Raw genomic sequence first — 22,483 nt, 5'->3', positions numbered from 1 at the left:
TCTGAGGTCTCGCCAAGTTGCCCAGGCGGGTCTTGAACCCGCGGGCTCAGGCAATCCACTCACCCCGGCCTCCCAAAGGTGCAGGATTACAGGCTGAACCCCCGAGCCCGGCTTGCCTTTGTGTTCTTGGCGTAATTTATTTTGTAATAAATTGCACCAATTAAGCTATCTCAACTGATACTGAGCCTCGGGTTCAAAATGTATCATTAGAAATCTCAGAACCTTCCTAAACTAGCTAGAGCCCAGACTGGATGGAAAGAGGAGACTTGAAGCAAGGCAGTCTTTGAAAAATTAAGAAATGATTTCTTGAAAGTGAAAAAATTAGGACAAACTCAACAATTGAAGAAGAGGAAACTAGAGAAAGAAAATGTACTCCCTTGTTTTAACTTAAAGCTTGAATTCAGGTTTCTAAGACATCCTTGCCAGAAACATCAGACTGATTTCTGACGCAGTTATTCTATGTATGATTTGATCAGATACAGGAGTCAAAATGTACTTATACTGCAGCTAGGGATGTGCGGGCAAGACACAAGATAGGGCCATGCAGTAGCCAGGCATTTTGAGCACCAAGCATTCTGTATTATCTAAACCTCACAGTAATCATGTGGTGAATACTACTTGTGTGCTGTTTTATAGATGAAGATAGGCCAGAGGGCGGTAAGAAGTGGGTCAGAGGAGAAGGTAGGTGAAAGGGTCAGGCACTGAATCCAGGTGTATGACACCAAAGCCTTGCTTGTGACTGTCAAGGCATGTCATACCCAGAGGTGCCTGAGGCAGATGGGATCTGCCTTGACCTGGACACATGACAGGATACAGATTAGGATGACATGGGCCCAATATAGTGGGATAGCATGTAAAAGAAATAAACATAAGACTTTACTTGACAAAATAACCAAGGAGCAACTTAACTGTGTGAATAAAGATTGGAGGTAAACATAATTTTATAATGGCACATATAAGGTCTGAATTAATTAGGGTACAAATTTAGTCCAGTATGATGATAACCTTTGCCAGAAAAGCTAATACTGATTTGTGTGATTACTAGGAATATTTATATGCTAGAGATACGATATACTGAATAGAGTGGAATTGACAGTTGAGGGAAACTGCCGGGGCGGGGGGGGCACACCTCATTAACAAGGGTTTCTGCATAATCAACATCTGTATGCCTAGCCCTGAATTGTACCCCACATCTTTAAAAGAAAAAGAAAAAAGAGAGGAAAACAAAAAGATATACTGAATAGACTGCACATGAGGTATTAAATATGTTTTGGGTATCACACTTAGACATAGCACGTTTGTTGAAGAAACAAAAAACCATCAGATGAGGTGGGACTACTTGAAGAACTTGGAGGTGTTAGTCTAGAAAGTTGAGTTGATGAAAATAGAAGATCTGAGTGGTGGCTCCAAAGAAAGATCAAACTGTTCTATATCACGGCCCTCAAGAGTCAGGGACCAGCCTACTTAGAAATAGGATGAGCTACACATGGTGGTATTGAGTGCCTGTCCCTAGTGTAGAATGGGGACAAGCTGGAGGCCTGTGTTGGTGGAGACTCGGGAGATCAACCCAGATGACTCAGAATTCCACTCTCCCCTTCTTTGCCAGGGATCCACAAATGCTAAAGAACTGTCTTCTAAGGGAGTGAAAATCTGGGATGCCAATGGATCCCGAGACTTTTTGGACTGCCTAGGATTCTCCACCAGAGAAGAAGGAGATTTGGGCCCTGTCTATGGCTTCCAATGGAGGCATTTTGGGGCAGAATACAAAGATATGAATTCAGGTGAGGAAACAGCAGTGCTTCCCCTTTCCCGAGTGTCCTTCCCAGTGTGAGTTTGCTCCATTGTTTCAGATAAAGTATGGGGGGATAGGTCAGTGTCACAGGAACGGAAATGTAACTTTGACATTGTGAGGGACTGTGCCAGGCCGCAGCTAAACCTCATGAAGGCTACATCACACTCTTGGTGATTAGCATTCAGTGGGCACTTGTGCACTTTCCATACCTGTGTCATCATTAGCAGATAGCTGCATGGTTGGTGTCCGTGTTGGGGACTAAACTAGGAAGGAAGTTCATTGCTGGGACAAAATGTCCAGGCTGCCTTGTGGCAGCTTTGATTCCCCTTTCGAGACTGAGCCACCAGCATGCTGTAGGTGGCACTAGTGTGACAGCATAGTTCCCGGGCAGCCTCTTCCAGCTCTGAAGGTTTGGAGGCAGAATGAAACTTTTACTCTTGGACTTCTACCTTCTTCTGTCTCTAGTTTATGGCATCCATTGGAGGCATTTTGGGGCAGAATATAAAGATATGGATTCAAGTGAGAAAACAGAGCAGTGCCTCCCATTTCCCGAGTGCCCTTCCTGGCATGAGTTTACTCCATCGTTTCAGATGGCACGACTTCCTGACTGTCACCAAGCCCAGCCCCTGTTCCACATGTCCTTAGGAAAAGCAGCCCAATGGAGAGATTTGAGCCTGGTGGTGTCAGAATTCTCCAATAAAAGCCTAGAGTCTGTATTTTACATGCAAATGTGAGATCTTTAAATGTTGGCAATTTCAGGAAGTTTAAAAAGGCTATGTGGACATGGAAACAGGCAGATTCCTAAAGGCAGAAAGTAGAATGCTGTTTGCCAGGGGCTGGAGGGTAGGAAGAATGGGGAGTTAGCTATAACAGATACAGAGTTTTCATTAGGGATAATGGCAAAGTTCTTGAGTTGGATTGTGGTGATGGTTGTCCAACTAACAATGGGAGTGTACTTAATGCCACTGAGTTGCACACTTAAAAATGGTTACAGTGGCAAGTTTAATGTTATTTATACTTTATCACATTAACAAATGCTGTGTGGGCCAAACTATTTCTGTAGGTAAATATTCAGTAGGTTGTTAATGTGCGCCTCTGTCCTAGGGCAGATTAACATCCTTCTCAGGGTGTGCAGCTACTCCCTTGGGTTAATGGTGCCCTAAATCCTGCCTAGTGTTCAATTATTTCTTGTTGCTTTAGGGGGCCTAATAAAATTATGGTCTTAGTTTAGAGTTGTTGTTGGATTTCAGTGGGGAAGTTTGTCTATTTTGTTTTTAATTTAAAAGTGATTAAATTCACAGGAAATGCCAGAAGAAGAAAAAAGTACAGTGAGGTCCTCTGTACCTTTCAACTAGTTCCCTCAATGATGATATCTTGGGTAACTTTTTGCATAAATTGACATAAGTGTCATCTTCAGACTTAGATTTTGCTAGTTTTACATGTACTTGTGTGTGTATATATGTGTGTACATTTGCAGTTTTAGCACATTATTAGAATCATGTAATCACCATAACACTCAAGATACAGAACTTTACTATCACAGTTCATCCTTTTTTAAATCTTCAGTATTACCTTTTTAGGAATTGTGATTGTGAGAGGACTTTTCCTTCCAAAAAAATTTTGAGAAGTACTGAACTAGAACATAGTGTGACACCAGTAAGTACAAGTTTAACCAGAGGGGATTAGAAGCCTTGTGCTTCCATTAACAGATCACTTCTGGCTTCCAATTCCACCTCAGAAGGAAGGTAAAGAATTAAAGTCCAGGACCAGAAATGAGAGAAAAGTGCAAGGTGGTGTAATCATTATTGAGGTTTCCTAATGTGTAAGTCAATAATGTGTTTAGCTGCTAGATTGTAAAGTAATTTTAGTGGAAGCATTGAAAGCATACTGCCTAGGTTGTAGAAAGAAATTTATGGTTCTCTGTTACTTAGAATGTATGTGGAATGCTGCATTCTACTTAAGATCCAATACTTTCTGTGAGACCAGGATAAACTAGACTGTCATTGAAATTGTAACAATGATTGATTGTTTAGAGACTAAATCTGTAAGGATCACTGGAAAAAACTAAGATTGTTGAGGTTGGGAAGGGCTAGCATGAGGGGTGACTGGAAGAGGTGACTTCATGACAGACCAAATATTTATTTATTTATTTATTTATTTATTTATTTATTTATTTATTTAAGTTGGAGTCTTACTCTCTTGCTCAGACTGGAGTGCAGTGGCTGCTCCCGGCCACCGCAGCCTTGACCTGCTGGGCTCCGGCGATCCTTCCGCCTCAGCCTTCCAAGTAGCTGGAACTACCATGCCCGGCTAATTTGTTTATTTATTGTAGAGATGAGGTCTCGCCAAGTTGCCCAGGCGGGTCTCAAACCCGCAGCCTCAGGCAGTCCACTCACCTTGGCCTCCCAAAGCACAGGATTACAGGCTGAGCCACCGAGCCCGGCCAGACCAAATATTTAAAGAATTCTTGTGTAGAAAAGAAAATAGACTTTTTCCAGAGGATGGACCCACGGCCTCAGATAGGGCCTTGAACTCAACCCAATGACATCTGAAAAATTTGCAGAATGCACTGGATACCTTGTAACCATAGGTCAAGGGGGGACATTGGGCGAAATGCTGGGACAGATGCTCTCTAAGGTCATCGCATGAAATGCTCTGATTAACATATGGATGTGTCCTCTCTTTCTGACAATTTTACAGATTATTCAGGTCAAGGAGTTGACCAGCTCCAAAAGGTGATTGACACCATCAAAACCAACCCTGATGACAGAAGGATCATCATGTGTGCTTGGAATCCAAAAGGTTTAAAGGACTTCATCCTCTTTTATATGACCATATTGTTAGCACAGAGGGAAGCAGTGTGGTATTGTGCAGAGGCGCTGGAGGGAAGCAGGACCCTGGGACTTGCCCCCAGCCACACTTCCATTAACAATTCACTTCTCAGCTTCCAGTTCCATCTCAGAAGGATGGCAAGGAATTATTCAAGTCCAGAACCAGAAAGTGGAGAGAAGTACACACTTTGCCCCACTTTCATCTTCAGATCATAAGGTTGCGCCTGGATGATCTTAATTGTGTATTTGTATTTATCTTTACTCCAAGAGGGTTTTACATTATCTATAAAGATACATGTAAGGTTTTAACATTTTAAATTGGAGCAGATGAAGTTCCAAGTTACCACCACCTATTAACATTTTTAACAGTTATATTGCAAAATTAAACTCTTACCAGGTTTGCTAAATACCCAGTGTATAAGTATTTGCATCTGTAATAGAGACTTTTAATACAGGAGGGTATGCCTCAAGTGCCAGGTTCCTGCAGCCCCTGTCAGTGAAGTGACTCCTGCTGTATTTGTAGTTTGATACCATGAAGCTAGCAGAGATCATTCATGTCAGCCCAGTGGAAGAGCATCATTTCAGCTGTAAACTTAACATGTATAGAAATCTCATGCTGTTGGAGTCTCCCTCAGCTCCATGCCATTGTTGCAAGGGGTGGAGGGAGTGGTCTGTGAAGTTGTGGGTCTTGGGTGATGCTGCAACCCAGTGGCTCCCTCTCACAGTCTCCACTGTGTGAGGTGGCTGTTTCCCTCCTGTTGTACTTGGTCTGTAACTGTGTTCTTTCAAACTGCCACCCCTCCCTGTTTTCCTGTGCTGGCTTCTTAGATCTTCCTCTGATGGCGCTGCCTCCATGCCATGCCCTCTGCCAGTTCTACGTGGTGAACGGTGAGCTGTCCTGCCAGCTGTACCAGAGGTCAGGAGACATGGGCCTGGGTGTACCTTTCAACATCGCCAGCTATGCCCTGCTCACATACATGATCGCACACATCACAGGCCTGAAGGTGGGCTGCTCTCAGGAAGGACTGTCACCTACATGATACACTGAACTCTTCCGTGCTTTAATGTGGAAACATGAGTTGCAGAGAATCCATTGTCTGATTAGTTTGTGTAAATAAGGCATGAATGGCTCCCTTGGGGCCTTTCATAGAGTTTTCCTGTCCTTGTGGACTGTATTCACTATGTGGGTTGTTTGTGATGTAACTGTTAGGAATTAGCTTTACTCAAAGGCTACCCTGGTTAAATTTATATTTTCTGAAAAGGCTTGGAGTGTCTGCATACTCTATGTAATGAGTTTTTAAGTGATGTGTTTTTGTTTTAAATTTTTTATTTTAAAGATGTGGGGTACAATTCAGGGTTAGGTATACAAATGTTCATTATGCAGGTAGCTTTGTTGATGAGGTGATGATTTAAAGGAATTTAAACTACAACATTGACTTTTGCTTTCTACCATGAAATTTTTAGCCAGGTGACTTTGTACATACTTTGGGAGATGCACATATTTACCTGAATCACATTGAGCCACTGAAAACTCAGGTAAGAATTATGTGTTACACTTTTGGGTTTGGTACTTTGTCTTGGTAAAAGGTTAATTTTGGAACATCCCTTATGTAACAGGTATCTGCTCGATGCTGTGTCCAAGATATACATGACTGTGCTCTGACTGCAGGGCTTCAGTTAGGGAAGGGTGGTGGGGAGGTGAGCAAGGACAAGACAGACATCTGCCTCAACAGCCACAGGCACTAAGCATACTAGGTACTGTAAGGTGCTGAACATCAGTATCAGAGAGGAAGAGCCCCATTTGAGCCAGAGGACTGTCCCAGAGGTGGCATTTCAACTCCTATTTTTACTTGGAGGAAAATTGAAATGTAAATGTTTTCCCTTAATGTTAGGCTAACTATGAGGAGGAACCAAAAAACCCTGGAATTTATTTTAAAATTGCATATTCTTCCACATTTAAACTTCAGTCACCTTCAAAGCACTCTCCATTTTTGTTTTGTTTTTTTTAAACAGCTCTGCCAAGTTTTATTAAAGAACAATTTTGCATGGTTTGCTTTTCACTAGTCTGTTCTGGCATGCTTCTATCAATGATAGTGTGCATACTCTAGTATTTTCCGCAAGCTGTGCCCAATTCAAACAGTAGTGATGGACACCAGTTTTGGCCAACATGGCGTAGTACTCTATTTCAATTTTCCTCAAAGCCGGGCAGTTGTTGGCAAGGATGACGAATTTCGCTTTGACTTGTCTGATCATCTTCCGAGTCTGCTTGTACCCCAGCGTGTACTTTCCACTTTTCATAACTAATTGGAGCCTAGAATTGATCAACTCCAGCGACTTTTTCATCTTCTTTGCAGCCACCAACTTCCTGCCTTAAGTGTGGGACATCTCCCAACTAAGAGCAGCCGCCAGGGTGGCCGGGGAGTGAGAAAGGTGTACTCTCTGTTTGATGTAATATACCTATCGAGATGCTTTTTCCATAGTTCAGAACAGCTTTTGAATTCGTCAATTTTGATGCCTTTTAATGATTCTGCTGGTTTTCTTATTTTACCTCTTCCACTTTGGTAAATTGTTTCCCTTTGAGGACTTGATCGGGGGAAACAAAAAAAAAAAGTTGGTCGGAGTGAGATCATGTGAATAGGGAGGGTGAGGCATGGGCTGTTTTGCATCAAAAACTGTTGAACACTCAGTGCATTGTGGGCAGGTGCACTGTCATGGTGGAAGAACCAGTCACCTGTTTGTCACAACTTGAGCCATTTCTTCTGTAAATTGTGACACGACCTTTTCAAAACTTCCAGATAAAAACTGCAAGAAGTCCACCCTCCAAAAGATAATTCCAAGTTTTTTGGGTTCTTCCCTCATATAGTACTTAGGTCTAAACTTTCAAAAGACTCTTCAGATCCCTAAGTTATAGCAGCCAGCAAATGATATTTGAAATGGCAATACAAATATAAGTTTGTCTGCTTCTTTAGCCCCAAGAAAAAAAGAACCCAAAATCTTTAGCCCCTTCCAGATTAGATCTGGGGTTTAAAGTTCCTCCTTCGAGGGAGATTGCCTACCCTTGAATGGAGGGTGACTTTAGCTTATTCAGATGTCTCCCTCTGGCTGCCTGCTCCATTGTTTTGGATGCAATAATGGGAGGTTGTGATCTCTGTCTGTTTGTCCCAGGGATCCTGGCTTGCATCCCTTTCTGTTCATTGTCAACACATGTCATCTTTCCTTCTCCTTTCTGCCAGGGATAGTTGGAATAGGGATTGTGGAACTCAAATATGCTTAGTGAGTACGACTGTGAGTTACAGATAGAAAAGAAAAAGACTATGTTCCCATTTTTAATAAATTTACCAAGAGTGATTATAAGAACTTACACCTGCGGAGCCACTAAGCTCCTGGTGCTGAGTAATGTCACAAAACACTCTCACTCTTGATATGTATGAGAGAACCAGTTGGTTATGCTCCATTGTTGCATAACCAGGGACAAGATATCTACAGAATTGCACTCCTGTAAAATAAAACTTTGTTGATCAAATACTGTGTACTTGTTTCATGAAGACATGGGAGCAGAATTAAAGCAGGTTATACAACTATGGTGAAATAATGGTCTTATTTTGTTGTTTGTAGCTTCAGAGAGAACCAAGACCCTTCCCGAAGCTCAAAATCCTTCGAAAAGTTGAGAAAATTGATGATTTCAAAGCTGAAGACTTCCAGATTGAAGGGTACAATCCGCATCCAACTATTAAAATGGAAATGGCTGTTTAGAGTGATTTCAAAGGAGTTTGGAGGATATTGTCAGTCTTTAGGGATTAGGCTGGATGCCCGGGTGAAAGTTCTCTTTGCTTTAGAGGACAAAGGAGCTAGATCAAAAATCTGTCAGTGACCTATCAATTATTAACTTATAAGGGTATTAACTTTTTCAGGTGTTGTCACTGACAGACTTAACTATGTCAGTTCTTTCAGTAATAAAAGGCCTTAGTTTAGTTAGCTCACTGAAGAAGGTATGAAAATACTGAGATTATGAATAAAGTGAGGAGAATGAAAATTTATATGCTCTTAACAAAAATGTACATGTATTTCAGTCCCACATTTTTATGAAGGTTGGTGAATTTCAAGAATTCTGTAAGTCCCAAATTTGAGTGAGCTTATGAGTAATGCTATAGGTCATATTGTATAGTGTGGTTATGAACATTTAAGGTTATATGTGTTTTATATATTGCTATAATAAAGTCCTAGGTAAAGTGCTGTATTCTGGTTTGGATATTATTTAAGGGGTTAAAATACATTTTAGAAATGCTGACTAAACTATATTTTGCTTTCTTTTTCTAGGATTCATTTAATTCTAACTATATTTTATCATTACAATGACCGCTAAGGATAGAGTTTTTTTTAAGGTTTATTATGAGATAGTCTATAAAATACCATTTTGTGGTGTGAATTCTCTAATAATATGCTTAGCTTGAGCAAGGAAAGGATGCTAAACTACTAAGAGCCAATCAGTGACATCTTCATCCCTTTGTTGTGTGCCAGATACCCCATGATGCAGCAGGACTATTTTTATTCTGCTAATATATGAAAAGTGTTAAAAAGAAATTATTCCAACAAATTGCATAACATGTTGCTTATTTTCAGAGTACAATTTAACGTTCTAGGTACCAGCACTTGATAGAAATTTTGTAAGAATATCTTCCTAAGGCTTTGAGTTAGTTAAATCTAAATGTATGGATGGATTAAATAGAATTATGACTGAGCTGATTTCTGAGATTAGTATGACTTAGCTGAACTAATCTTGATAGGTAGGATGAGACTTTTTTCCTTCTGTTTTTGTAAAACTGTGTCCAAGAAGTTTTAAGCTTTTTTACTTAACAAAGACAAAGGGTGAACACTTAATTTTCTTGAGAAGCAAGGAGTTTCTTCCAGACCTCACCATCTGGATATTGGTGTTTCTGTACAGATTCCTCCTTCATTTCTGTTGAATAGCCAGCCTCCTAGCAAAGAAAAAAAATGAAGTACTGTTGCTATTGACTTGGAACAAAAACCTATATTTTGTGTATTTCTGTTGCTCTAAGAAGTGCTTTTATTTTATTACAATAAGGAAATGTAGATTTATTACAGGAAGGATATGTTGTAAAGGGCACAATGGGCAGGACAATGGCAAGAGTGTCTGCCTGCAGAAATGCTTTTATTTTTAAAAATCTGTTTTTTTATTTTTTTCTGCAGAGTGGGTAGAGACAGGGTCTCACTATGTTGCCCAGGCTGGTCTTGATCTCCTGGCCTCAAGGAATCCTCTCACCTTGGTCTTCAAAGTGCTGAGATTACAGGTGTGAGCCACTGTGCCCAAGAAATGCTTTTAAATCTAAGCTGGAGGCAACTGAATTAACAAAATTATTGAGACTGTTTGAAATGGAGCAAAGGGGTGCATTTTACTGCCTGCTTGCCAGGATTAGTTAAGTAAATTCATCAAACTTCCTTTGATAATAGCACAACCTCTGTTGGTGAAAATGAGCCCTAAGCACTTAATCATTGTCAGGATAAATGGCTCCAATAACACAACTGTAGTCAAACATTTTAGGTCATTAACTCGCTGGATGGTGCCAGGTTTTTCTGCACAAGGATTGCAGGTGTTAAGGTCTCAGTCAGTGAAGGCTAGCATTACAGAAGCCTTGTCAGAGGCAACTTCACTTCCAAGCCCTAACCTTCAGGCCTTAAGATTTTGATACTGACTAACTAAAAAGCTGTGTGTTTCCAGATACTGCAAATAAACTCTAAGGAGTCAAAGCTTTGTGCTCCACAGTCTGGTTCATGAGAACGGGGACAGTAGAAGCTGGCAGCAAAACACCCCCAGGCTGCAGCTCACCTTTGGAGGCATGTAGGAAGCCTGCTGAATCACCACAGGATACTTGAAGTGTTCGTGCAGATGGTCAACATACTCACACATCCTAGAAGGGAAGAATCACGGGGCAATGACTCCTAAAGTCATTTCATTTATGTTGTGTAACTGTTACAGTAGGGAGGGGACAGAACTATTGTGACACAGTGGCCTTGGCCAAGGCACAGCTGTGATACCATGTGTTTCCAGGCAAATCCTTAAACCTCTGTGCCTCAGGTGCTTTTCTTTTCTTTCTTTTTTTTTTTGAGTTAGAGTCTCTGTCGCCCAGACTGGAGTGCAGTGGCCGCTGCCGGCCACCGCAGCCTCGACCTGCTGGGCTCCGGCGATCTTTCCGCCTCAGCCTTCCAAGTAGCCGGAATTACAGGCACGCATTACCACGCCCGGCTAATTTTTTGATTTATTGTAGAGATGAGGTCGCGCCTGCCTAGGCGCTTTTCTTCTGTAAAATACAGCAGTGTGGATTGGGGGCTTAAATGAAATGAGCCATGAAGTCCCTTTTAACACTAAAGGTTTTGTGATGCCCTTTAAAAGGCACCAATTCAGACTCCATAAATATCTAGAACTATTTGGGTGACTTGCCAAAAGTTAGAATAGATTATAATTAACAAATGAGGTTCCTTCCAGCTATACATAGGATTTGGTCACCTGAACAACTACAACAGGCAGACTATGTACCTGTTACTGGAGATACGCAGGAATGGCAGCAAAGATCCTCATTATTTCAGAGGACACAGGCACTAACATCAGCTATGATGTGTGTTCTGTGCAATCTATAAAGAACAGGTACAGGTGAAGACCCAGACACATGGGAGAGAACAGCTAGGCCTTGAAAAGATGAACAGGGAATGGGTGTTCCATACAGAATTACAAAGCAGAGGTTGAGGTGAGACAGCACATCATGTCAGTGTCTGGTGACGGCTTTCCTTGTACAGGAATGTTCCCAAGTAGCGAGGCCTGCATGAGGCACCATCACCCGCTCAGTAAGCGACTACATTGGCTCAGGAGTAACCTTCATGCTTTTCTTGTCTCCTAGAATGAAATGTATTCCAGAAAGCATCCCTTAAAACCACAAGACTTTTCAAGGCTCATGAGAGCCTACCTCAGTCCTAAAGGGGGCAAAAACAAGATAACCTAGGAATAGTTATTTTCTTCATTTTAGAATCATATGAATTGGAAGAGAAAAGGAAAATGAGTTATCATTTTCCAGATTAATAAGCCAAGGTTCAGAGTCATGTGAGGTCAAATAACTAGTGGTAGCCTTAGGACTGAGGGGACCCAGGTTTCCTTCTTTCCAATCAAATGTTCTTTCTTATAGTAAAAAATAAAATAGTTTTGGCATATTAAAAGGCAGCACCTATCTACTTACTACATTCCTGAAGAAAGAAGCCATTATAATTATAATTGGAGCCTCCCCCCACCCATGTACCCTGATGGGTCCTCTCTCACAGTCCTAAACTTGGTGCTTTCATTCCTTTGTTTTATACTTGTAGGATTCTTTCTGGAATACATTTCATTCTAGGAGACAAGAAAAGCATAATAAGCAAAGCCATGTGTGCAGATGACTGGAAGGAGATTGCCTAATTTAAAGCCCACCTGGGGCATGCTGAGGAATAAGGTAAAACTGAAGACTCCAGTGTCAGGAATAGGAGAATGAACAGAAGTGGGGAATATATATACATGATGGAAAAGAAGCTTGTTGATGGAGGAACATGGTTGCAAACCCCACCTTCAGTGTACTTACAAGATAAAGTGAGTCTGTTACCAGGAAGCTACCCTTCTAGAAGGGAAAATGACTATTTATTGGTGGGTCTATGTTATTGTCTCCCATGTGGAGAAGTGGAAGCAAAACAAATCCGACCTGTGAGTTATAAGACATGCCAGGGGACAGGGACTTGGTGTTCCTGGTCACAAAAGCAGGATTTTCAAAGATCTGGCCTGGACTGAAGAACTCTATGGAAGCAGAAAGTATTAATGCACATTACTGACCTGTTTTTAAGGCTTGCAGAGACTGATATGTAGTCAAATATAATCAAGTGCTGTACCAGTTCACAGAGGCCAACTCCACCCGCGTGGGGGCAAACAGGAACTAAAATGAAGACATTTCTGTTTAATGCCAAGAATAGGGCAGAGAGAGGAAAGGGTGAAAAGGAACCTTCTGGTTTTTCTTACTGCCCACAGGTGACTAATTCATTAATATTTAGGAATGAATTTCCAGGATGAAAATCATCAAAGATTACCTGATTAAGGTTAAATGAGTTAGAAAAAAAATCAAAATAGCAAATTACAGACTCATGTGAATTGCAGAGTCCATGGAGGTATCGGATGGGTGGGGAAATGGAGGTTTGTCTGCAGCCTCTGCATTGTCCTTACTTTCAAACTTTTTGGCCATCAGCAACACTGAGAGGTTCTCATTGACACTTCCCAGTCTGCAGCTGTCAATCTGGAGGAACTGCAGAGCCTTCGCCTGTAGGAGTTGCTTAAATATCACTCTATTATGGCACTGGAAATAGAATTAAAAATAACACCAACAAAGGAGTCAGCCTTGGCCATCAGACGCTCTAAACCCAGCCCTGTGGCAATTCCATACCACTGTTACTCATCAGTGGCCTTCAGGAAGTCTAGACTGGATTTCTTTGTTCTCAGTGGGCACCAGGCAAGCCTGATAAGTGTGGGTGGGGGCTTTGTGCTCACTTCTTTTTCTTCATTTTTTTTAATAACAAAAATGGCATTTTAGTGAGCAGAAGAGAAACACTGAAGTGTACGAGAATTAACCAGACGTGGGTGAGGAGCCAGACAGAATTCTTATACCATCATGGACAGCCAGACTTCTGTCCACTTCCACCTTCGACTGGACTTTGGCATGATCTGGGTTTGGTGGGTTTGGTCTGGTTTGAGATGAAGCCACACCGAAGACAGCAGCTCAAATCAAGCCAACCATCTGGCCAATCTGTCGCATGTAGATGCTGTTCAAGGGCAGAGAGTATCTCTCATCAGGAACAGGATTGTAGTTGGAGCTGGAGTTGAACACTTTTAACTTGTGAGATTTAGGCTTGTGCACAGGCTTTTTCTCTTGGTCCTGCCCTCCTTCAGAGAAGAATTTCTTCTAGGGTGATTCCCGAAGATGTTTGCCCACAGATGCAATGTGTCCCTCTGTTGTAAATGTGTATCTGGTTCCAGATTTGTGTACTGGATTCTCATCAAACAGCAAGTACAAGTATTTACAGGTCTTGCTGAGAAAGATGCTCTCTGTCCGGCCTTCTGTGGACCTGTTGATGATATGATGCAGCACGGCGTACCCACACTTGATTTTTGTGTACTTTTACAGACTCTGCAGAATATCCATTCCTATATGGAGGTAGAAGGGATTCTTGATTACCTGGTAGAGGAGATACGTGGGCTCCACTAACTCTGGTCTCAGCTGGTAACGAGAATATCAGGTGCCTGCAGCGGCTAGTTATACTTCTCAGGGAAGAGGACATCCTATCGTTTCCATATGGCAGAGAGGCAGATGACATCTTCCACATCTGTCAGCACCTGCAGTCCAGGGAAGAAGACCTGCAGAGTCGACCCAGGTGTTCATCAGCTGCTCATTGAACATATTCTCCTTGAGGCAGAGTTGGGGGAGGTCTCCTTTGCTTTCATTGCAGGCTTTCCGCCCTCTTAAGTAGTTCTGAATACTCTGGCATGCCTCATTAAACATTTCTAGGTCTTCTTTTTCTCCAAAGAGAATATAAGATTTCAAGAGGTATTCGTAGAAGGAGTCCAGCCCAGCAGCACCCAAGCCACTGCTTTCCAACCCAATGGCCCATCTGAATGTTCACAACATTGCCTAATATCCCTGTGTCATTGCTCCGGAGGTTCCAAAGGGCTTTCACTGCTCCGTCTGGCCACCCACTCAAACGTGGAATCCCCCGGCAGTCGGCTGAGAATCCCAAATTCCACCAGTAGGGAGCTATCACCTGCTGTGCACGTCTCAGCATCGCCGTCAGAAGGAACTCCTGTCTTTAGATTCATAGGGGATCCCTATGGGCCATATGCAACAATTCATTATCGCAATCCTTAATTGTCATGCCACCAAAGGGCTGCTCAGGACTCTTATCGTGGCCTCAAAGGCCTGGACGGCAGAATCTCCGTCCAATGAAACTGTGTTGATCACTAGCTTGACTGTTTTCTGGAACTCAGATGAATTTCCTTTATTGCAAGTGTATCCGATGCATCAGCAAGAGTGAACGAACAATTCCCTAGCGCATCATTCATGTTCGGATTTGAAGGGTCCCCGCGGTCGGGGTTGAGTTAGTCCTGGGAAAATGTGTGCGCCACGCAGTTGTCGTAGCGAAGACGAGGATGCCCAGCGCCAGGTCGCGCATCCGGGCGCGCAGCTGCCGCGGGAAGGCGCCGCTGTCGCGCTTTCCTTCTCCGCGGCCGCCCAGCACGGAGCCCCAGTGCGCCGGGACGCACACGCCGCGGCCACTCGGCGCTGCCATCCTCGCCCCCGCCCCCCGTCGCCCCAGAGGCCGGCGGCTGCAGCCACCACGGCCCCGACAGCCCCACTGGCCTGCTCGCCGGTTCCGAGGCGGCCACGCGAGGCCGTCGGGACCCCTCGGGCGCTGGAGAAGCCCCCACTGGGTCCCAGCCCGAAGACGAGCCTCAGCGTCCCACGGAGGCCGAGCCGGAGGCGCACCAGCCCCAGGACGAGCGCTCGCCCGGCTCACTTCCCTTTTAAGGAACTCCACGGTGACGCACCTGGAACTAACCCATTGTCCCCAGCCCTCAGGCCCTCGGGCCCAGCCGGCCAGGCCCCGCGTCTGCCCGCCCGGTCGCGGTCGCCCGGGCCCGACCTCGCAGGGCCCGACCCGGGACTCCCGCCTGCGCCATCGGCCGCCCGGACGTCCCCCTTGTGGTCACTTCTTTATAAGTCTGCTCATGCAACCGTTTGAGTCGGGTGAGAGTCACACCAGCTCGCCATTCATTAAGGAATAAATTGTCACATCGACTGGCAAATGGCGATGAAGCGGAGCATCAGGATGAATTACGGTGGCAGTGGCGGGCAGGTGGCACGGACGACAGAGCGGACCACCGCAGAGTGGTATTGCTCCTTTTGCTGGGAAACCGGGAAACCGGGAATGCTCTGCTCGTGGGTTGGTCGCAGCACACTTTGGCAGGCATCTGTGCTTAGCTTGTAAGCACAAAAAGCGAACACAATGTGTATTCCATTTGAAAGCTGGCTTTCTTAAAACCATCTTCTGTCCTTGCAACTTTCAATTGCCGACTTGTCCATCTTGATGAGACACTTTGAAAAAGACGCATAACCTTAGTCATATGAATTGGAGAAAAAGCTACAAGCTTTTGATTATATCTGACTCTAGACTCCATTGAAGTGTTGTAAAATGATGCAATTTCTAAGATGAAATACTTCCAACTCAAAGTACAACAGGTGATGGGGCCTGACGTAGGGCTGTGTCCTTACTTGGTGGTCAGTGTGTAGTGACCACAAGGAGACGTCACTTACCTGTTCCCCTGTGGCAACGCCGATTCCTAAGGGAGCCAATGCCTACAAAATAGAAGGCAGCCTGGTGTTATTTTGCTAAGTTTTGAACTACAAATCCTAATGTTTAAAAACATTTACACTGAAGAAGGAAACCTCCCTGCTGTTGAGCCATGTGAAGTCTCAAGATTGGCAGAAGGACGTCAAGAGGAATGCGTGTGTGCATAGAAGAGCTGTGTGTAACCACAGAAGGAAAAGCAAGCACTGCTCAGATGCTGCCACCAGTGCCCTTTCTGGTCATGCCTCTGCAGAGTCCCTTCTGCAGCATCCTGGCCTGTGCTCCCTCTGTGCCCGCCCCCAATGTGAGCAGCCCTCCCCTCTCCTGGCCACTCAGCAGTAGCTCCTTGTGTATTCACAGGGTTCTACTTCTAGCTGACTCCTTCCTGTGGGTCACCACCACTCCCTTTATTCCCTTCCTGTTGTCTCCCTGATGAACCTTCAGTGGCTGTTCTAGAACCCTCTCGTGTCTTTGTCAATTCCAAAATCTTCTCCCTTCCAGCTCGGTGGGTGGCCTTGGATCCTACCTTGCAGGTTAGGCTGAGACCAGTGCTCACCTGGTGAGCTTACCTCATGAGGTGCTGAACTCTTCACCTGAACACAGCCTGGCTGTTGTCTGTCCTCTCTCAGGGTCCCCAAAGGCTACCTCACTCACCTGCCACCTGGGCTCTGGGACGCTTCCCTCCAGCCTCTACAGGAACTAAAACTCCACAGTTACTCTCTTCAGGCATTGTTTTCTCTCTGGTTTCCTGCCCTTTGTTTAGGACAATAATATCCATGACACTAATAATAATAACTTGCTGAGCTCTTGCTACTTATCAGGTTCTGTGCAAAACACTGACTTAAATTTTGATTCCTGGTCTGAACCAAATGGGAGAGGAGCCATCATCATCCCCATTTTACAGAAAGCAAGAAAACAGATCACAAAGCTAGAGTGGTAGAGGTGGGGTTAGAACTCTAGGCTGATTCCAGACCCAGAGGAGGCATCTGAATTATTAAACTAAGCTGACTTCTTAACAGAAAAATTCCTTAATTTAAGATCCAAGTGTCCCTGGTTTCATATTACTTAATTTAGGAGGCAAGTGTCCTTGATTCTGACATTTGCCTGCCTCTTGTGAGATGTGTGGGCTTGGGCAGGTCACACATGTGCCACCCAAATCCGTGACTTCCTCATCTGCAAAAGATCTTTGTTTGAGCAGATGGTCTCTAAGGCACCTTCTTAAGCTAATTTTTATGCTTCCTGAAATTTCTAATGTAAATGCCCTAGGTTTGTTTTTTTTTTTAATCTCAGAGAGAAGAGAGAGGGAGACTTATTTGACTTATTTATTCTACCATTTTTCAAAGCATATATGTCTCTGGCATTGACTGGGTACCAACATTTTTTTCTTGCTTTTCAATTTTTCATGAATCTGCTCTAGTCAAGCTACCCTCTCCCCTTATCTCCCCCAGATGACCAGAAAAGTTTCCCAGCTCCCATCTCTGCCTCAGTTTCTTCCTTCCCAATGCTCACCTCCCATACACCTCCTGTCTCAATACACTCCACACGTTGCTACCAGTCACATCATCTTTAAACCCAGCCATACTATGCCATTCATTCGAGAACCAACAGTGTCTCACTTTGTTTGGCTGCCTGCTCTGAGCAGATGGACCCCATATTCCAGTCCCATGTGACAGCCTTTTCCATAACTCCCTGGCGTGCACCTTGCATTCCCTTGCATCTCTGCACTGGCCCTGCCATCTCTGCATCTGCCCTACTTCCTTGGATGCCCCTGAAGGAATGGCTTCCCCCATATAAACAAAACCTTGAGGGTTAAGGCCCCAAAGAGTTTACGAGGAGGCTCTCCAGGTGGGCAGAGGTCTGGTTCATGCTGGGGCCAGCTGGCATCGTGAAGGACGCAGCTACCCTGTAAAAGCCCATAGAGGAATAGGCCAGTTGGACTCAAGCTGAAAAGTCTTGTCTACTCATGATGCCTCACCCAAAGAGTCTCGTTTGAGAAGTAGTCCTTGGGAGGTTTGGGTTCTGTTTAAATGAGGAAGGCTATGACCACTCCATGGCTCTCACTCACACTTGCCTCACCTGTGACTTCACTGGCTTTCTCTACAGAGTCAGCTCTGGTCTACCCCAACCATCTCAGCCCATGCCCATCGTTTTCCTCAATAAACTGCCCTCGGCGCTCAGTTCCCTAGCCTAGTAGCCCACCCATCTTTGTTTCATGTATCTCAGCTTTTTCTGGCAAGGCTGCAAAGGAGGAAAAAGTAGGGCATTCCTTAAACACAGGCTGTGGTAGAGTGTCCAACATAAGGTAGATGATGTGCCAATTTACTGAGAAAAATGAAGACTTGGCCCCAACCCCACACTTTAATAGGCTGCATCAAGGAATCTATTCCTCTTAGAACTTGGAACTAAGGCGCCCCCATCAGAGTTAAATTTTTAAGATCAACACATAATGGGGGAGAGTACAGCTATGCAAAGTCATCTCAGGAAGAAAATGTTCCCAGGCAGGCAAGTCATGGCTATAAAACAAAGGAATATTTAAGTCATGTATTCTTTAACAATGGGGATACAAATGTATCCTTTAGGGGATTCTGTTTTTGTGTGAACATCACAGAGTGTACCTACACAAATCTAGATGGCACAGCCTACTACACACCTAGGCTGTATGGTATAGCCTATCTCTTCTAGGCTACAAACCCATACGGCATGTTATTGTACTAATATTGCAGGCAGTTGTAACACAGTAATAAGTATCTAAACATATTTAAATATAGAAAAGGTAATGCATTGCTTTATGACATTATCATGGCTACATCACCAGGCGATGGGAATTTCTCAGCTCCATTATTATGGGACCATTGCTGTATATGTGGGCCTTCATTGACTGAAACACATTAGGTGGTACATGACTGTAATTAACCCAATTAATGTGTAGGGGAAAAGGATTCTGTCAGATGAAAACTAAAAGGGGCATTACAGGTAAATGTTGGCTGGGTTTGAGCTCAGTGGGGAGGGATGAGGCTTAAGAGTCAACACATCTTGGGCCAGAAACAGGTATATTCAAGCCTGGAGTTGGACATAGTGGGACAGCTTAGTCTGACACCATCACATATTCAAATCCCATAGACAATCTCTGCCCTGAGTTCTCACTCATCCACAAGTGTCTGGTTTACTGTGGCTCCTTAGGAAGCTTGCTCTGGTCAGAGGATAAAAACCTTAGAAGTCATAATTCTCTTTGTAAATTAACCAACTGGCATTCTGGCTGTGTAGATCAACACCATAAACCTGAGTAATGGATCTGCCCTGAGACAGAATGTTTCTCAGATGTGCTGATAAATCAGGTTCTTTCTAAACCTGAAAGGGAAGGAAGTTGGCTGATTAGGAGGGATTTGTCACTAAGACTTTCGGGAAACAGACAGGCTACTTTCTCCTGGGGAGACCTGACTTTGACATTAGCTAGGCAAACCTTTTATTTTGAGTCATCCAGAGGAATATACACTTTTTTGTTTCATTCCAGGTGGATAAAGTAGTTTAACACCTGCCACATTTCTATATTTACAAAGTATGGGGATCATGTCTATTAACCTTAAATTGCTGGTAGCCTTTAAGCAACTTAACTTTCTCTGAGACAAACAGAAATAAGGGCAATATACAAGCTGAAGTGGATAAAAGAACATCAGGTCTGTAACTCCTGAACTTGTCACATGTTACAATTATTTCAGTGACTTCATCAGGAAACATAAATGGGAATGAGCAAAGGAATTTTAGGATCTGTCACTCACACTCTGGAAAACTAAACAAAAAAAATAAACGGCCTTGGCAGCACAAGTAGCAAAAACAGTAATGGTTTTTCTACCTTGGAAATGGCAGCATGTCCCAGGATGTCATCAGGGGAGGTCGGCTCCTCAATCCACAATGGCTTGAACTCGGCCAGCCTTGATGTCCACTCCACTGCCTCAGGCACATCCCACCGCTGGTTGGCATCCATCATCTGCAAGGAGAGACCCCTCATGGGGAGGGCTGTCCCACGCTGACCTCGCCACAGGGCTGTGCCTCCAAGGAGGAAAAGCTGTCACTCAGTGCCACCAACTGCTGAGTGAGACTCCCCTACATTTCCTCTGCTGAGGCCCAGCACATAGCCCTAAAAAAAAAGGAGCCAAAGGGCAGCCACCGAGAGCAAGACTCTGGCTCCAGACAGAGATGTAAATTGTTCACAGAGCTGCTGGGATGTCTGGTGGTGCCCTAGGCCGGCCCATGAGAAGTGGGGCTCTAGCCAATTTGCATTTAGATGCCACCCAAATGCATGTGTCTTGCAATGTTGATTCTGTTCATAGGAACTGTTTTATCATATTTATTTATCATATTTATAATAACCCTACAAGACAGTTCATATTAACCCATTTTACAAATAAGAAAACTGACATGCACAGAAGTTAAGTAACTTGCTTAAGAACAATAAGTCGGCCGGGCTCAGCAGCTCAGCCTGTAATCCCAGTGCTTTGGGAGGCCAAGGTGAGTGAACTGCCTGAGCCCAAGGGTTCGAGACCCGCCCGGGCAACTTGGCGAGACCTCATCTCTACAATAAATTAAAAAAATCAGCCCGGCGTGGTAGCGTGTGCCTGTAATTCCAGCTACTTGGAAGGTTGAGGCAGAAGGACCGCCGGAGCACAGCAGGTCAAGGCTGCGGTGGCCGGGAGCGGCCACTGCCCTCCAGTCTGGGCAACCAAGTGAGACTCCAACCCAAAAAATCAAAACAAAAGAATAATAAGTCGGCCGGGTTTGGTGGCTCAGCCTGTAATCCCAGCACTTTGGGAGTCCGAGGCAAGTGGATTGACTGAGCCCGCAGGTTTGAGACCAACCTGGGCAACTTGGTAAGACCTTGTCTCTACAATAAATAAATAAAAAAATTAGCTGGGCATGGTAGCGTGTGCCTGTAGTTACGGCTGCTTGGAAGGCTGAGGTGGATGAATCACAGGAGCCCAGTAGGTTGATGCTAGGGGTGGCCGTGAGCATGCCCCTACTACACTCCAGCCTGGGCGACAGAGACTCCAACTCAAAAAAAATAATAATAAAAAAATAAGTTAATAGTGAGTTCAAGTTCATCCCTCTCCCTCCAAGGCTGGCTCCTCTGCCACCATCCTGCCCGGATGCCAGGTGCTGGCTCTGCCAAGCTTAAGAGACAGTCCCTCATTCCCAACCCTGATAACACACTTGGAGAAGGCAGACACAGAAATGGATGTCTCCGTAGAAAGTACTAAGTGGCAGGAGCTCCCCCACAGGACACTAGGAGAACCAGAGGACAGTATGCACAGAATCAATTTTTATCATAAATTATTTAGATGAAGATGAACTCATACAAGAAAAGCAGCATTAATTCATGTATAAATAATGGGACTTCTGAACCTAGGTTAAGGACTCTAAACTTCTGTTTTTTTTTATTTTTTGAATTGGAGTCTCACTCTGTCACCCAGACTAGAGTGCAGTGGCCGCTCCCAGCCACCACAGCCTCGACCTGCTGGGCTCCAGCGATCCTTCCACCTCAGCCTTCCAAGTAGCTGGAACTACAAGCGTGCGCTACCAAGCCCAGCAAATTTTTGATTTATTGTAGAGATGAGGTCTCGCCAAGTTGCCCAGGTGGGTCTCGAACCCGTGGGCTCAGGCAATCCACTCACCTCAGCCTCCCAAAGCACGGGGTTACAGGTTGAGCCACCGAGCCCGGCTTAAACTTCTATTTTAACTTACAAAACAAGACCCTAAAATGTCATAAAAACACCTTATTGCCACTTTCTTTAATGAAAATGTTTTACATATAAGAGCTTCTTTTTTAAAAAAAATTTAACATTGCCCAGGCTGGTCTTAAACTCCTGACCTCAAGCAATCCTCAGCTTCCTAAAGCAATGGGATTACAGGCGTGAGCCACCATACCCTACCATGAGCTGTTTTTATGAATATATGAAGTTAGGATCCTTATTATCTCAGTCATAGATCCAACCTTTCTTCAACAATGGCTCCTTGACATCCGCTTGCCTGATGAGATGGGAGGGGGATCAAATGATTGGCACACCACAGCACCAATGAGAGACCCGTTTGCTCAGGGGTATCCATGTTAGCAAGAAGGAACATCTCTAACCCGAGTCTTTTTAAACTATTTCCACAGAATTAAAAAATTTAAAACTATCAGTCCCCTTGTTTTGTTTTGTTTTGAAGAGTTTGTCAGCTGGGTGCAGTGGCTAATGCCTATAACCCCAGCACTTTGGGAGGCCAAGGTGAGAGGAGTGCCTGAGCCCACGGGTTCGAGACTAGCCTGGGCAACTTTGTGAGACCTCATCTCTACCATAAATCAAAATATTAGCCAGGCGTGGTGGTGTATACCTGTAGTTCCAGCTACTTGGAGGCTAAGACGGAAGGATCACCTGAATCCATCAGGTTGAGGCTGCAGTGGCTG

At 44.2% G+C, this 22,483-nt stretch overlaps 2 protein-coding genes across 3 annotated transcripts in view; one reads left to right on the top strand and one right to left on the bottom strand.

The window, feature by feature from the left end:
* TYMS (thymidylate synthetase) overlaps nt 1-8,860 on the top strand; it is a 13,083-nt gene extending 4,223 nt beyond the window's left edge. Inside the window, exons 3-7 of one of the 2 annotated variants that reach the window (XM_008072215.1) lie at nt 1,607-1,781; nt 4,493-4,594; nt 5,452-5,627; nt 6,088-6,159; nt 8,239-8,860. In XM_008072215.1, the coding sequence (XP_008070406.1) occupies nt 1,607-1,781; nt 4,493-4,594; nt 5,452-5,627; nt 6,088-6,159; nt 8,239-8,376 (663 nt within the window). In that variant the 3' untranslated portion in view covers nt 8,377-8,860. The remainder of the gene's footprint in view (nt 1-1,606; nt 1,782-4,492; nt 4,595-5,451; nt 5,628-6,087; nt 6,160-8,238) is intronic. The other variant, XM_021706011.1, reaches the window with a different exon arrangement.
* Nucleotides 8,861-9,233: 373 nt separating this feature from the next.
* ENOSF1 (enolase superfamily member 1) overlaps nt 9,234-22,483 on the bottom strand; it is a 34,701-nt gene continuing 21,451 nt past the window's right edge. Inside the window, exons 11-16 of the mRNA XM_008072220.2 lie at nt 19,895-20,091; nt 16,011-16,052; nt 12,872-13,001; nt 12,488-12,587; nt 10,469-10,550; nt 9,234-9,599 (exon numbers count right to left, since the gene is read on the bottom strand). Of these exons, the coding sequence (XP_008070411.1) occupies nt 9,498-9,599; nt 10,469-10,550; nt 12,488-12,587; nt 12,872-13,001; nt 16,011-16,052; nt 19,895-20,091 (653 nt within the window). The 3' untranslated portion in view covers nt 9,234-9,497. The remainder of the gene's footprint in view (nt 9,600-10,468; nt 10,551-12,487; nt 12,588-12,871; nt 13,002-16,010; nt 16,053-19,894; nt 20,092-22,483) is intronic.

Source organism: Carlito syrichta, unplaced genomic scaffold (assembly GCF_000164805.1).
Source record: "Carlito syrichta isolate Samal-C Ts95f unplaced genomic scaffold, Tarsius_syrichta-2.0.1 Scaffold314876, whole genome shotgun sequence".
Taxonomy (NCBI): Eukaryota; Metazoa; Chordata; class Mammalia; order Primates; family Tarsiidae; genus Carlito; species Carlito syrichta.
This window is presented reverse-complemented; position numbering and strand designations above follow the sequence as displayed.